A 17,358-nucleotide genomic window follows, 5' to 3' on the forward strand; every position below is an offset into this window, starting at 1 on the left:
GACTCAGCCATTTGTATACATACACCCCCTTCCTCCTGATCCTCCATCCATCCTGTGTCAGACCAACCCTCTAGGTTGTCACATGCCAGGCTGAGCTCCCTGTGTTACACAGTGGCTTCCCACTAGCTCTTTTACATACGATTATATATCTCAATGCTACTGTCTCAATTTGTCCCATCCTCTCCTTTCCCCATCGTGTCCACAAGTCCTTTCTCTGTCTCCATCTCTATTCCTGCCCTGCAAATAGGTTCATCGTATGTACCATTTTTCTAGATTGCTGGTACATATATACAATGGAATATTATTCAATCACAAAAAGGAACGCATTTGAGTCAGTTCTAGTGAGGTGGATGAATCTAGAGCCTGTTATACAGAGTGAAGTAAGTCAGAAAAACAAACACTGTATATTAATGCATATATATGGAATCTAGAAAAACTGTCCCTGTTTTTAATCTGAATGAGAAATCTTATAGCCTTGGATCTTGACTTCAAGCCATTATGTCCTGAAGGATGAATTTTCTCCCTGGATAAGAATATGAAAGGGGCAGAAAAGTTGGTGACATAAAGGTGATCTGACAGAGTACCCTACTGATATTGGTCATCAGGCATTTACCCTATTCCATCCTCTCCTCTCTCTGTTGTTCACTTAGTTAAAAATGTTGACCTTGCTGGATGAGGGATGCTACTCCTTCAGCGGAAAAAAAGGGGGAGGGCCCTGAAGTCATGAGAGCCTTTCTTTGAAAAAAAAAAACAGGCTTTTGGACTTGAAGGACAGCATCTAGTATGACATATATGGGGTATTTAGAGCCCAACTAAAGACTGATAATCAATGGTAATAAACAATAAAATATCTTCTGTATGTCATGACACAGATATATAAATCTGTCAATTATTACAATTTTTAAAAATCCAGTTCATAATATATTTGGACATACAGAACTGTCCAACTTGAAGAAAACATTGTGGCTTTAAAAAAAGTTGAGATTAAAACAACTATTCAGTTCAACAATTTAAAAATATTGAGTAAAGCAGTGAATTAAAAGTGATTGGCAAAAGCCTTTCACTGGATAAAACAAAGTGATAATTGTGTTGGATTTTAACTCATTATTTCAGAATTTAATTATAAAGCATAATACTGTCTGGAATCTCCTACACATGGACAATTCCCAGCCAACAGATTTGCAGCTGGGCCACTTTCTCCATATGGGATGTCATTATTCTTTTTTACCCATTATTTTGAATTTCTAATTTATTTACAAGTTATTCAATTGATTAAATATTACATTTTAGGATATAGCTCAATTTTTTTCCCACATGTGCCAGAATGGTGACTAAGAATACAGGTGGACATTTAACTTGTTTAAACATGTACTGCAATACACATTATTATTTTGATAATGACTTTTTATCAAAAGTTTAAAAAAAAGTTATGAAAAAGGTTTACAAGTTAGCAAATAACAAGCAGTGATACACCAAATAATTCAAGAAACCAACCTCAGTAATACAGATGTCTATTTTATTAAAAAAGTTACAAACATGTGGACTGCAGGGTCGTCTTACAAAATGACAAGAATGAAATCTATTGGAAAAATTTTACTTTTACAAATATTTATAGGTCATTGTTCAATGTTTGTACTTGTTATTCGAGATTTTTTAACTTTCATTGATAAAGTTACAGTACATTAGATCCATGATAATAGGTTACATGATTTTATTTGCAGAGCCCTACTGCAGTGATTTGAACAACTCCTAAACAGATGCCATAGTAAAGACGAGACATATATTGCATTTAATTTATTATCCTAATAAGCAACTTGACATGCAATCTATTGAGGAAGCTAAAATAACTTTTGGTCCCTTTTCTTAAAATGTGCTGGAGAAATCACCTTTAAATCACTTTCCCCTGATTCCTGTGATCCTAAGTGAATTCAAGTTAAATTTGCTGCTGAGGTCAGTGACAGAGCAAGAGAGCGAGAGAACAAGAACTATCCATAGAAAAGAAACACTGTATTTTAAAAAAAATCCATCTGCAGAAAATTTAAATCATCATGAATTATTTGATTCCTTTAGAATTTCACAAAAGCTAATAAAAATGAACCACAATCACTTAACCTACTTTGAACTGAGCTTTTGGTTTTAAGTTTGGTATTAAAGTGCAAACTTAAATTAGGTATTCATTTCAAGCAGTTTATAAATAAGAAACTAAGTTTCAATTGCCTCCACCCTTACAATCTCACCATAAAATTCAAAATCTAAGATCAAGAGTCCACTTTGAGGGAATTTGATCAGGAATCAAATGCAACACGATTTTAAAAAAGGAAAACAAAGTTTAATTAATTTCTACACAATAATTAATGGTCATACTGACCAATAAATCACATGAATGTAGATATCACTTTATCTGAACATCACACACAATATAAATTTTAAATTGCCACACCCTTCCAAAAACCATCACTGCATATATTAGAGCTTTCCTTGACAAAGTTATTGAGCTATTATTATAGATCAAAAGTCTGGTTTTGGTTTTTTTGTTTTGTTTTATTTAGAAGCATGTTCAAATGACTAAAGCTGGGCTCCTAAAATCGAGAACTTTGGTGCAGTAGGTGAGCTGCAGTTACTAACTTCTGCAAATTAAAAGCACACAACTAAAACCAAGTAAAAACCCAACAACAAAATACTGTCAAACTTACAAAATTTTAAAATCATTGCTAGAAAAAGCGCTCATTGTCATGATGTTAGAACTGAATCACAAGATTACTCTTTATAAAGTTTACTTTCTGTTTCTATACCTGTGTTACTGTTAAATGTTCAAGTATTCAGACAAAATGTGCTGATTAGGTAAACAACATGGAAGGCAATGGCTATTAGAAGCACATTTGAAAAAGAAAAAAACAAAAACAAAGGAAAAAAACGCCCAGAGACTTGGCGCTATCCTCCCTCCTGTTACACAGATTTTTGTCTCTACTACAAACATGCTTCTTGAGAAATAACTAAAAAGCAATTGTGATAGTGCAAGAAAACTTTAACAAATATTGCTTTAAACTATTATTCAGAAAGACAAAAATTAAGAACTACAAAGTGTATATGATTTTATTTGAGTTTAATTTTACATGTGCAGAAGTATACTAGATGTCACAAGCCTGACAGGCGAAGCTGAGCTATCTCTGTTTAGGTATACAATTAATTTACCATGGATACAATATCCCTTTTCAAAGGCATTGCTAAGTAGGTCATAACTAAATTTAGAACTTCACAGAAAGGAAAATGTTACTGCTGCAATTTGATGCTGTAAATGAGATTAACACATGTGAAAACCTAATGGAATCAAATGCTTAACTCTTTAGCTAAATGCGCTACAGTCAATTTCAAATATCAACCGTAAGTTTCAGAACATGTTAACACAAAAACACATCACAAACTGCACTTGAAGAAAAGGGATAGTCCATCCACACAGGTAAAATGTGATCTTTAGTTTCTTTTTACAACACTGCCACACGTAAACAAAGTCTGAAAGTATTAACCAATCACTTAAAGGAGAAAGATTTTACAAATAGAATGAAGCACTGGTGCGAGGTAATATACAGAAGTAACCATTTGTTTAAGGCTCAATTTTTTCTCCATTATAACTTTCTTTTAAAAGGCATTGAGTAGGTAATACTGAGTTTGAGTATTTAATAAATACAAGTTGAGAAACTGATTAAAGAAATCAATTAAAATATTAAAAATTAATTCTTGCATATTAGCCATCATTAAGAACTTAGAAAGCTACGAAAGGACTGATTGATAAAGAACAGATCTTAAACATATGGTAAACGTGCTAAGCATTCCTGTTTCAGGTCAATGGATCTTGAAGGCCAAAGACCTTATGCACTTAATTGGATGTATGGCAACATGCTGTAAGAGAGACAGGTTTACCAAGGCTCAGTTCTGCAACCCAGGTTGTAAAGTTCTCCAAAGCAGCATCTGTGCAAATTTCCTCTGAGTTTTATCTGCAATTAAGATGAAAATATCATAAAAATGCAGAAATATAGATTACAGTTTAAAATGAGAACACTGACAACAGATCTCTATACACATGCAAGTGGTACCAAAATCGAAAAGTGAAATTTCACTATGTTCCTCATAAATTTAAGTAAAAATAATCTTCTGTAGTTCAAGAGTCAGTAGATTATAGCAACACTATAATGATGCATTGGGTGAAATACATACTTCATTGTATAAAGTATACAATATTTAAATTCTTACATGTTTAAAAGATCTTAATAGTATAAAAGTGGCAAATATTACATCTACTTTGATCTCTTCATATTTTTAATGGGAAATAGTATTAAATGTATAGTGATTATGAACTAACTTGATAATATGCAAAACTTCAAAAAAATTTTTGCATTAAAATAAGTTGTTAATCAGGACATTGATTATTTAAGCTTAGGAAAGTCCAATTTCCTCATCATGAAAATAAGGGTAAAATTCTTTCTAAAAGGGTTGTGGTAATAAATATCATATAAGGCACTATGTGAAAGCACTTGGTATGTCAAATGTCAGGTAATTTTTTCATTTCTCAACTGTTTAAATTTCTAGAGGACCAGGATTATGTCTTTGATATCCAAATTAAAGACCTGTATATTTTTATTTTTAGACCCATTTGAATTTTTATACCTATTTGAACACAACAGTGTTTCATTCTATATGTAATTCATTGTGAGGATTTTTCAGTAATTCAAACTGGACTTTCCTCAATTAATATGAATTAATAAGTTGACTATAAATTTTAATCCACACTTTTCAAAATAAGCAATTACAAAGAGTTGGGGATTTTTGAATATGAATATGTCTCAAATAGGGAAGACCTGGATGATTTAATAATTCAGGTATTCTCTGAAATCAAATTGAGGAAGTAGTAATTATTTCTAGCCAAAATAAACACTAAGAATACAGATCAGCTTCTTAACCATAATCTACATTAAATAAAAGGTGATATATGTGATATTTCTCACTCTCTAAATACCTGGTTAACATTTGGTCTATCCACATTCCATAGGATGAGAATACTCCAGTGAAATCAAGAGACACAAATAAATCCCAGGTCAGATTCAACAATATTAATATAAAGCATACTATTAAAGTATTAATACCTACTACTTTTCAAGAGAGTACTACATTTTAATTCTCTGCAGCAATAAATCCGGGGCAAAAGCATGCATTAGGTGAAAAACGACAGTCTTTCTAAGATTAGAAGTACACAGAATGCAAATGTTACTGCTCCATACTGTGAACGCAAAATTTCCAGTGTACTAAAACTCTCATTCATTCAAAAAACATTCCAGAAGCTTTGAAGGCAGCTGGTCAAAGTCATACTTTTTAACTCTCAGGATATCACATCTAGACACACTGCAGAAGTATAACTTGCTGCTTGTGAGATAGAACACAAGTGATCCTTGTCCTCACTCTCAACTTTCCAGCCAGACACCCAACAAATCTGAACTCTGGAGGCTTCTGCTCAAATTCTTGCTTAACTGGTTTCACTTTTCCACTTTTTTCTAATTAGATTTTGTTATGAAAGAGAGAGAGGAAAGAAAAAAACAGAAATCCCAAACAGTCCAAACCTTTTGCTCAGGAAATTATGAAATAGGGTCTCCCAAGTGGGGTAAATTGGTACACAAGAATACCAAACATAGAACTGAAAGAACAAAGATCATTATTTATGTCAGCATGAAGAAAAAGGGAGACTCTTGATTCAAGACCAACACATCATTTCACGTGGCAGCAGAATGCCTGGGATATTAACAAAGGCTCCTGAAAGGCTTAGCAGTTTATGAGTGTCTTTTTAGCTTAGCTGGATTTAGCATTTCTAAATACAGTGGTATTTACTACCATTCTTTTTAGCAAAAATAAATGTGCAATCATAATCAATTTTAATTTTTTCCAGTTTTATACATATGATATTCTGGAGACTTAACCAAAGGAACTTTTTAAAAACTAAATTTTGCTTCACAATTTTTACTTGGCATGTTCACATGCAATTTAAATATCAGTTATATTAACAAAGCACTAGGCTAGAATTCTGTTGACAGTTAATATTTCTGTTAATTATCTTGTTTGTTTCTCCACTGTAACTTGCATAACACTGATGAAGCTTATTGGGGGGTGAAGTGAGAGAACTCGGGTCAAACACAGAGAGCAGAAGCTGAACCTATGGCACAGAATCTGCAAATGGAAGGGGACCTGTGCTTCAAGGAGAACATGTACGCTAGAAGTTTACAGTAAACCCAAACCCAGGGTAGAAAGAAAAAAAGCTATCTTTCTTACATCCTAGACCTAAAATCTCTAAGTTAAAATTAATATGATGAATATAATTCTGAGATTTCAAATAATATGACCATGCCCACTGATAATAAGCAGCAGTGTGAGCCCAATGATCTGATCCCAGGTGCCAACTTCGAATTGAACAGGTAGGGGACTGTTTCCTTCAACCCTAAATTGCTTTTTCTGAATCCAATATTCCTAAGACTGTGGCTAATCAAAGGAATTTGGGAGTATGTTTTTAGTAGGATAAATTTTTCCAACAGCTGACAGGATTTAAGTTTTTCTTGGTGATAGTATCTTCTGGATTTTAGAATTCCACTGTGAAGTAATCCCACGAGGAGAATCTTTCCTGAAGTATGGCTAGAATACTTCCTCAGTGGCAATTCTCCAACTCCATGATGCAATTTTGGTTAATTCTACTGATGGTTCATTCTAAGCTAGAGAGGTAAGAGAGTAAAAGTGAATGGCTCAAATGCATTTCATTCTGCAATAAAAGCCTAGTCTTGAGGTTAAAAGGAAACAATTAAAGCAAGAACAGATATACAGTCATTCTAGTCACCAGACACCTCCACACCTAGAACAGGTCTAACTAGGCACCTATCCATTCTGAACAGTCCCAAACCATGAGCCCTGTAGGGGTCAGTGAAGGTCTGGGAGAAGTAGAGGGCAGAAAGGACGAGGCAACTCTCTTCTCTCCTTTACCCCAGGTCCACTGCAGGTCTACAGGGTACACACTACCCCAAGGCGCGCTTCCTCCTCTGTTCAGGGCTGCCGTGTCACAGGCTCCATTTTGGCTCATTATGTGAGCTGGATGACAAACAAGCATTTAAATAAGCTTAGGTATTTTCTCTAAAGTGACATGCAAGATGTGGGGGAGGGGGAGGAAGTATCTATCTAAAACTGTAACTTCAGCAACAGAATTCCACCCTGGTGTTTTACTGATATGATTAATATTTAACTTGGACATGAAAATGCCAGCATTTTGAGTATACAATGTGATTTAATTTTCATGATGTCCCCCTCACGTCTGCTAAATCCCTAGCATGTCATATCTAATTAAAAGGTAGAAAAAAGATTTGAAACAATTCTGATTCCACACACTTATTTATTATAAACAACTGGAAATGCTAATTGATTTCACTGTGTTTAGAAATAGTAAGGCCAGCTAGACTAAAATGACATTCATAGATGGTTCAGCCTTTCAGGAGTCTTTGTTAACATCCCGGGCATTCTGCTGCCACGTGAAATGATGTGCTAGTCTTGAATCAAGAATCTCCCTTTTTCTTCTGGCTGACATATATAATGAACTGAGGCTGACATAAATAATGATCTTTGTTCTTTCAGTTTGATTCCTGGTGTTTGGTACTCTTATGCACCACTTACTCTCGTTGGGAGAACCCGTTCATAATACACAGAGAAAAATACGATAAAATCCTGCAGGAGACCTTCTAACTGTAGTGAAGAACACCTTTTTATATTCCTGTTTTAAAAAAAAAAACAGTAACTTCTGTCAATACTGGACTGAGATATAGGGATCCTTGAAAAAATAATCTTAAAAAAAAAAACCTATTGCCCAAAGAGTATTTACCAAAAGCTCACATTTTAGGAATAACTTTACTTCCCACTTTTCAGGGAATTAACAGAATATTTTTAGGATGTTATTTTGCTTATTTTTGGTATTCCTTGTTTCGAAACCACCTCTACCCTTCCCCCATCTACTCAAACCCTACCCATTCTTCAAGGCCTAACTCAAATGCTACTGCTCCCCAGTTCCTCTAAATCAGTGCTTCTTAACCAGGGGCAATTTTGCCCTCCAGGAGACACTTGGCGATGTCTGGAAATATTTCTGTTCATCACAACAGAGGGGCATCTGATAGGCAGATGCCAAGGATGCTGCTAAACATTCTGCAATGCACAGAATGCAATGCTTCCTACAACAAAGAGCCCTGAATGTTGAGAAACCTGCTCTAACCTTGGTCTCTCCTTTCCCTGAACCCCCACAGCACTGTGATTTACTTCTGTTACAGTATTATGGGATTGTTAAGAAAACATTAATCATTCTCAACAACAGTATATCACAACAGCCAAATGTCAATTCTTTACATCAATAGAAAGGAGCTATGATATAGTTAACAAAATCAAGATAAGGCTGCAACACTGTATCACAGTAATGAAGTCCTTCAAAGCACTTGATGGCAGGCTCCTCGGGTCAGTAAGGAAGCCAGCCATGAAAGTAGCATGTAAGGAATCTGGCACTGCTTCCAAACTTACACTAAGATTACCGCCTATGGGAGGGTGAAAGGTGGGGAAACCATCCTGGGAGACATGCAGATAAACAGGTGTTGGGCAAGAGACTGGTGACTCCAGTTGAAGGGTGATAAGAAATAAATGTGAGGTATTATCAGAAGTAATTCTTAGAGCATTAATAAACTTTCCCTTTCAATTAAAGAGAAAACTATTTACAACAATCACAGTCCTTCTGACTTATCTGAGTCTTACTGTCTCTAATGTGGACAAGGTTCTCTTCTAAAGATTAAAGACAAACATTTCTCAAGTCACCTTTACTTGCCCAAGTTTTATCTTCAATCTAGATCTGGGACTGATGGACCTCAGAGCTCTGTGACTCAAGCTACAGGACTCAGAATCCATCTCCTACTTTTTAAAAATAAACAGTAAGCAAGAACAGCCACAACCTTTATGGACCCCTGATTACAGATACCTAACCACATCAGTTCAACCATATTTGATAGCAAAAAACCCCACTGCATATCGTGTGTTTTGTTCAAAGAGATCTCGGTCAGGGGACAGACAACCTGTTAACATTTTCAGAAATCCAGCTGATTAGATATTTTATTTCAAGGCTCACACCTTTAATTGTGTGTTCTGCTTATAAAAACCAAACAAAAACTACCCAGGAAACTTAACCCAATATTATAAAAGAAGCAATTATTGACACTATTATTTTCTGATTTTAGTATTTTAGTCAACAAATATAAACATAGTTTGCTTGAGATATTAAAAAGTCTATTTAATCATTCCTGTAGGTAATCAAACAGATTAAAAGTAATTTAGATCACAAAAGCTGCAAAATGAAATAAACTCAGAAATAACTCAGAATAAGAAAGCTTTTTTTTTTGTTAAGAAAGCTTTAAAAATAGCTTTATACATCATTCATTTGCCAACTTGACTAAGACAGTGGCCCTCCACATGTATGAAATCCATTTTATTGTTTCCTTCCAATAGCTGTCTGCAATAATTATGGGGAAAAAACTGGGAATGTTTTGCGGGAGCTGGTTAATTTTTTATAAAGATGATAAAACTAAAATGCATACAACATGTTATTTGCCTGGTTAAAAATGTCAGAGAAGTAGAGCATAATGGTAAAGATGCAATACCACACACAACATGTTCAAACTTGAAGCTGGCTTGAGATTTAAGAAGAGACACTGTGGAAACAAGAACACTGGACTCAATCACCTACATACTGCCTCAAAAAACTATATTGCAAGTATGATGCTATCAACAAAACATACACTGGGCTACAGTCAGCAGAGTGACGCTATATGATAACAGATGGAGCGAAGTATGAGACAACAAATGTGTTCTCATCACATTCTGGTATGCTCAAAACTTGATGAGTGAAAGCATTTTGAATAAAGCACTGTTGTCATCCTTCATTTTCAAAGATGACACTAGCTGACAGGAAATCTTGTCTGAAAAGATAAATTAGGGACCGTTAGTCTTTTCTCTAGGGAGCACATATAAAGCCAGACCTTTGATTAGGAATCATTTCTGCGATCTGAAATGGGTGTTGCCATTTGCAACACTGCCTCTTAGACTTGAGGTCAGTCTTGGCTCAAAACAATCAATTCCATTCCTGATATTGTCCGGCTAGTCTGGCATTTTCTGCAGTTTCTCAGTCATCCAGGATATTGGTTGTCTTATTATCTAGGTATTATTGTCTAGGTGAGACTATCTGCCCAATTACAATCTAGATTAAAAGACCATGATATGAATAAAGTTATCTTATTTTAAATGATCGATAAGTTTTACAGAACCTTCCTTTTCAAAAAATGCATTCATTTAAAAAACACCTTTTTTAAAAAAAGCAAAAAAAAAATAAATAAAAACCACCTTTATTAAGTTATTTAGCCCGATGAGAGGTTTGAAGATTTTGCCCTTGTTCTTATTAACTCCATTATTTATTAAGCTGAATATGTTTCCTAGGCTTGGGATTGCCCATTCTAAACACATTGCAGATGATTTCACCAGTTTCTCATCTGGACCATATTATTCATAATGAGTCAAGGTACATTGTGGCACTATAGTTTGTTATTATCAGAGGTCACTTAAGTCCTCCAGTGTAACATACATGTGAACTTGATTAAATAATCGTTCTGCTAAATCTAGCACTTGGGTGATTAGTAAATTGATGATTTCAATTAAAGCAGCTCTCCAGCTTGTGATAGAAAAGCACAGAAAACACAAAACTAAGCATCTTCTCAAGTTATTACTGGATGTTCTCCCATGCACTCTGAATGCTAAATCACCCAAACAGGGAAAATTATCCTTTAACCCACCCCACCCCACCCCAAAGGAATGTTACAGATCAGAGAGAGAACAGTAAACTCACTTTAAAAAACAAATCTTGGTATTGGGAGTACAGACAATTTCTTACCTTCATTTTACTGACCTGTCTCTTTTTCAATTATCTATATTGAATGTTGATTATTTTGTGCTAAGGGAAATGTTTTTTTTTAAATAAAGAAATTTAAGGTAGCATGTGTATTAATATTCAGCTTTTTGTTATACTTGATCAAAAACACAAGGTTCCATCAACAACTAACCTGCTCGGTATGGCCATGATTGAGGTTATCTTTTTATTTTTTACTGGACAACGCAAGTTGTACAACATTGATCTTGCTTCTCGGGTAGGGAAGAATAGTTCATTTGCCTGACGATCTCAGCAAAAAGTTCATCCACCATTGATTTACTTTTTGCCGATGTCTCCATGAAAGGACAGCCCCATTCTTGAGCCAGAGCTCTGCCTTCTGAAGACATAACCTCTCTTTCTGGTTCCAGATCCACTTTATTTCCTACTAGGATCAGTGGGACTTTTTCATATCTCTTCACTCTGACAATCTGATCTCTCATTGGCTTGATATCCTATGTAAACAATCACAGAGAGAAAGAAAAAAATAAATTATGCTGTTTGCATAACCATAAAAGAGATATTACAATATCCCAAGAGGTCATCCCTCAGTGAGTAGAGAAAGCTGAATCCACAATAAAACCACACACCCAAATGGAGAAAATGTCACTTTCTCCGTTGAAGTAGGAATAGATAATTTCCACAGGCCCTACCTGCTGGCTTTGTCAAGAATGTAAAATGTAGGTTGAACAATAACTTTAGGAATCATTTACTCACTTCTTTCCCTCAGTCGACACTGATTTCAAAAGCAAATCCCCAAATATGATGAATCCAAAAGGGTGTTTGGCCATGTCCTCAAACCTGCCAGCTTGTCATAACTCCTGGTAACACCTGTTACCCCAGCACAGATGCATTCCTAGCCATTTAGCAAGAGCACTTGAGAGAAAGTGTTTAAGGTGGGAAGAAAAATACGGCCTTGTGCCTAGAAGACCAAACACTTCAGTGTTTCGTTTTAAATGTAATGGTATGCCCTGATCCTTAAAATACCCTTCAGTATTAGAAATTACTGTACACTAGTGAGCAGCTCCTGGGAGGGACAATGCCGGGGAGGGGGGGGTGGATTTGGGTCGGAAGAAGTCAAATTTTCCTTTGCCTATGTTCGGGTATATTATATGAATTTTCTCCCTCGTATATATGACTTTTTCTAAGCAATTACAACTAATTACAAAACATAAGAGCCTTAGCAATTCTCGAGGGTCAATTTTCGAGGGGTAGTATCGATTTAACACAATGTAATAATTGTATAGTTAGTGTAATTTACTAATACATTGCACTTCTTGAAATTTTTTGTAACTAAGTTGAAAAGTTTGACTTAAATATAACACATGTGCTTAATCTGAACAGTTACAGGACACAGTATTTACATGCAGGATGAAGGAAAAAGAAGGGACTGAAAATTTACAAGAACATACAGTTGATAGTTGCAACAATTTTGTTGGATCACGTATCAATTCAGTCTTCTCGGTTAAGCTTCGTTCCCCTGTGTCCTTATAGAAACAAGTTCAGCTGAGAATCCAAATTGATGGTATTTGGGCTTAAAAGAGTTTAAGTATCTACTGAAATAATGGCAGTTTTTCACTCCCTATATATGTGTTTAAAAGAAGTGGCTATAATGGATAGCTTATGAAAAACCCTTCAAAAGACTGCCAGCCTGAAGAGAGGCAGCTAATAGAATAACAAATGTCCCAAGGATCCTGTAGAAAGAAAACGCCTGTCAAATAGCACCTTTAGCACATTGGTACTTTCTGGAGAAAAATGCTTTTATAACAGTTGTGCTTTGGAATTTAAGTCTGCATAAAATGAACTTTAGTCTGATCACAACAACTCTGATTAATTTACCCATTACTTATCTTTAAAAGAAAAAAAAAAAACCCTGAAGTTGCTACATCAGGTCACTGGGAAAGTTCATTTTAAGATAAAATACTAAGAAAAGTGAAATTAGCACAACGGCTTGGCTAAAGCACTTAATGTCTCTTAAGTAAGCAACATTAAGTGCATACCTTTAAATGCAGAAAAAATATCCATTTCCTAAATCAATGAAGGTCAATACAGTGAGTCAATACAAGGTTATTTATTTTCAAGGAATAAATAGCAACATTTATTGCATCTCTTAAAATAATGTTAAACCTCCAGTCTGTCTCCCAGTGAAGGACACGACAGATTTTTCCAGAGAAACTGGACCACCACCTAGCCGGGGGGTTAAAAATCTGCACTTGTTCAGTGTTCCCAGATCCACATATTTTCTATAAATATAGTCAATGTTATCAGAATCAATTTGGCTGAACTGAAAAAAAAGTCATTCTAGATTTTTGTTTGTTATTAATTTTAGATACTAGTCTTTTCACTTACTAACTTCCCTTCACACGCTCCAAGTAAGTAGAGTGCCTAGAAGGCAGGTCTTGGGTTCATCATCTCGCAGCCCTAAGATTTAGAAATCTGGTTGAGAGACTTGGGTGAGAACAGAAACGGGGAGGGCGAAGCAGACGCAGAGGAATTTATCTGTGGAACAGATAATCGTCTCCAAATAATTTTCCTTACAAAGTGCTCTATTTGCCCGAGATTATCTTTTAAATGTTGTTTGCTTGAGTACCTTAACGAAGCCTTGTGGACTTGAACAAGCAACTTTAGAAGGCTACAGTCCAGGCTAAACATACACAAGCTGACATTTCTTTTTTCACTTCTCTTTCACTTAAAAATAACTTTAAAACATTTGTTGACGGTTGCGACTTTAGTCCTCTCTACAGAAACAACTGGATACTTTTCCGTGCCAGGAGTAACCTCAAAAATGCGCCATGTCTAACTTTCAAAAGCAAAACAGTCATTTACGCACGGTGCAAGCAAACCAGAAGTAAATGTAGGATTACCACACCCCCTTCTTACAAATCATAAGACTTGGTTTGGTTACCTGAAAAGACTGCTGATTAACCAGACTGTAAACCAGGATGAAACCTTGGCCGTTTTTGATGTAGAGATCTCTCATGGAAGCAAACTGCTCAGTTCCTGCGGTGTCCAGAATTTCCAGCACGGACGGGGAAGAGTCCACTTCGATCTCTTTGCGGTAGAAATCTTCAATGGTGGGGTCATATTTCTCAATGAAAGTCCCAGTGACAAACTGCACAGTCAGGGCGGATTTGCCAACCCCTCCGCTCCCTAACACCACTACCTTGTATTCCCTCATTGAGTCTCACCTTCACCAACTCCTACCAAAGGGAGGGAAAAATAACACCCCGCTCGCTGCGGCGCGGCTCGGAGAGGCGGAAGGTGGGCGGAAATCTGCGAGCCCGGGAGGAGAGTGCAGAGGAGCCCAGGGCCCGACGGGGGAAGAAGAGGAAGTTAAAGGAGGGGGAGGGGAAAGAGCGAAGTGTCGGGGTGGGTGGGGATGGGATGGTAATGCCCTTCCTATAGGAACTGAAGCCCAGGCAGGGGGCGTGGGGAAAGGGCGAGCCCTGAGCAGCCCGGAGGAGGGCGGGGGGAGGCGAGACGCGCCCCCTGAAGGGAAGTTATGGGGGGGGGGGGAACGCCGCAGGACCGACGGGGGCCCCCGCGGGAGGACAGGCGTCCAAGGAGCCCGCGGCCGGGGGCTGCCCCGCACCCCTCCTTCGCCCTTCACACAAAGGGACCCAGGGACCCCGCTTCCTGCTCGCGCTGCCGAGCCGGCCCGGGCCTGTGGGCTCCGCTCCAGTCACTGTCGCCCGGGCGGGTCTCTGGGCCGCGGCTCCCGCGGGTGTCGTCCGGCCTGTGAAGCGGGGGGTGGGGGGGAGAAGGCGCGCGTTACCAGCCTGACCCCCGCCCCAGCCGGGCAGCCCGGCCGGCCGCCTCCCGCGGCTCCCACCCGGACCCGGCCGCCACCGCCGCCGCTTACCCTGCCGTCCGCACCCGCCCGGCCGCCCGGGAAACTCTGTCACGCCAAGGCCATGGCGAGAGGCCGGTTCCTCCGTCTCACCGCCTCCCCTGCGCTGCCGCTCGCAGAGGGGAAAGGGGCGGGGGCCGTCCGGCGGCGGCGGCGGCCGCTGGGACTCCAAGCGAACCCACCTCTTTTTTTTCTCACCCCCCCCACCCCACCCCCCCAGCACACACCCGGAAGGGTTTCCCTGACACACTGGTTGAGGTGCCCCAGTTCCCCGAGACTGGACGGGATCACTTCCGGTGGGGAAAGTCCCACCTCTCCGGGGCGAGCCGGGTGGCGCTGGGGCCGCGCCCTGCTGGGCGAGACGGCGGGGACGGTTTCGGGTCGGGGCTACGGCCTTGGCAAAGGACCTCTCTCGGGACCTCCGGAGTCTCCTTTTTCCGTCCGGCCGCCCGCAGCTGCTGTTTCTGCTGCTGATGCTGCGGACAGTCCCACCCCGACCTCGCGGAAACCCCTCCGCCTCTCAGCGGCCCCCAGCCCGGCCTGAAGACTCGATCGACTCGTGGCGGATCTGACGACCCGGAGCACAAGCCAAACATTCCCGGACTAGAAGCGGCAGGGGAAATAAAACAGCCAAGAAAGTGGATTCTCTTTGCTGGTCTTCCTTCCACTTGGTATTTTTCGAAGGAACGCGTGCAAACTAACCTTCGACTTCACTAATGGTTCTGATTTCCTCTGTGGTGTGTTTTCTTTAGCCGTGCTGACAAATAATTGAACACACACACACACAGGGTACTTTATCACCTGGCAAATCTGCCTTGTCTCCACCAGCAAATGCCAGAGTCGCTCCTTTCTTTTTTATCACCAGGCTCAAAAAACAACAGGATTAGAAGTAGACTTTAAGGTACTCTAACTCAGTTTTGCCTCTTTTTTGATTCCAACCGCTACGCAGCAGGGAAGCGTGGATTGCCAGCAGACTAACTCTTTTCATTATCTTGTAAGGCACAGCAATTTGCATGACTGGCTCTCCCAAGTTAAAGTTTGTTTTAATGACCATCCTTCGTATCTTTGAAATTCAAATCAAAGGACTCTAAGGTTAAACACACTTAGTTTCTATTTTTAGATAAAATTGTTACTTCTTACATCTCTTTCCCTCTGCTTTCTACTTGCAAACTTTGTGTCACATCCACAGAGCCCCGGGGTCAGATGCCTAGGTTATATTTTAGGCACGTCACTCCGTTTTTGACTCGGGCATGCACCCAGAAACCTGAAAGAGTCAGTAGCCAGTGGAGTTAAAAATGACCTCAAATCCCCCTTGCAAGCCCAGATGGCCCAGCTGTATAAAAAGAGATTACCAAGCCCCAATTGTTAGATATTAGGAAACAAGCAAATTAGTGTGAAGTCCTCATGTGTCTCTCCCTGAGTACTCCCCAATGTCACTTACAGTATCCAAAGGACAGTTCAGTTGAGTTTCTTCTCCGCCTAGGGCTGGTGTAATCTGTCCCGCGAAGTCTCCAGCTCTGGCTCCAGCTGGCCCGAGTCCCGCCTGATATCTGAGGCACTGCCCTCTGCTGGAAGAGGTTTGGTCTATGAATTATGAGTTTCCTCATAAGTCACTGCTGCTCTCGCACGTGCTGTTGCCTGATTTGGAGCTCTGCTGCCCATCCTTGTCTGTTTCCAGACAGTCTGGGGGTGGGGGGATCCACAGGGAAATTCTTCTTCTGAGCTCACAATCAGTCCTGAGTAATCGCCTCAAATCTTTGCTGTTACTAAACTGTCAAAACAGGGTGCGCCTCTTGCTAAGGTGGCTTCACCTGTTGACAATTCTAATATCTCTGAACTTGTTGGCTACAGTATTTTGTAGAGAATTGTTTGTTTCTCTACTCAATGAAACATACTCCTCCCTTCGCTGCAGAGTCTGTTTGGGTCACTCTCATCGACTACAGAGTTGACAAATGTCACACAGCCCGAAGATCCTTCTAAACTTTCTTAGGAAGGGTATTCATTACAGTGTTTAGGAAAGTAAACAATTGGAAGTAACTTAAACATCCTTCAATAGATGATTTAAAAAATAATGTGTGTACACACTCAAAAAATAGGATACTATTAGAAAGAGAAAAGTATATTGGTAAATGCTGATATGAAAAGATGGCCAAGATATATTGTAAGGATGAAGAAAAAGCAAGATACTGAACAAATACATGTGTGCTCAGTCGCTTCTGTTGTGTCTGACTCTTTTCGACCCTATGGACTTGTAACCCACCAGGCTCCTCTGTCCATGGGATTCTCTAGGCAAGAATACTGGAGTGGGTTGTCATGCCCTCCTCCAGGAGATCTCCCCAACCCGGGGATTGAACCCGCATCTCCTTCACTTTCTGCATTGCACGCAGATTCTTTACCACTGAGCTACCAGGGACAAATATGTAGTTGCCCCCATTTGTGTAAAATATGTGGGAGTGGTGCAACATGTAGTTATATAGCCATTAAAACC

General features: G+C 39.0%; 1 protein-coding gene across 3 annotated transcripts; it reads right to left on the reverse strand.

Annotated features, from left to right (window-relative positions):
- Positions 1 to 1,502: 1,502 nt before the first annotated feature.
- RAP2C (RAP2C, member of RAS oncogene family) lies at positions 1,503 to 16,423 on the reverse strand. 3 transcript variants are annotated; one of them, XM_043896224.1, is made up of 4 exons: positions 16,312 to 16,423; positions 13,926 to 14,756; positions 11,157 to 11,475; positions 1,503 to 3,992 (listed from the first exon to the last, which is right to left on the reverse strand). In XM_043896224.1, exons 2-3 carry the CDS (start codon positions 14,196 to 14,198, stop codon positions 11,197 to 11,199), a joined length of 552 nt encoding a protein of 183 aa, XP_043752159.1. In that variant the 5' UTR covers positions 14,199 to 14,756; positions 16,312 to 16,423; the 3' UTR covers positions 1,503 to 3,992; positions 11,157 to 11,196. The 3 variants fall into 3 exon arrangements, with proteins under 3 accessions (XP_043752159.1, XP_043752158.1, XP_043752160.1); XM_043896223.1 differs by lacking the exon at positions 16,312 to 16,423 and adding an exon at positions 14,883 to 15,112; XM_043896225.1 differs by lacking the exons at positions 1,503 to 3,992; positions 16,312 to 16,423 and adding an exon at positions 14,883 to 15,115.
- Positions 16,424 to 17,358: the final 935 nt, after the last annotated feature.

This window comes from Cervus elaphus, chromosome X (assembly GCF_910594005.1).
Source record: "Cervus elaphus chromosome X, mCerEla1.1, whole genome shotgun sequence".
Lineage (NCBI taxonomy): Eukaryota > Metazoa > Chordata > Mammalia > Artiodactyla > Cervidae > Cervus > Cervus elaphus.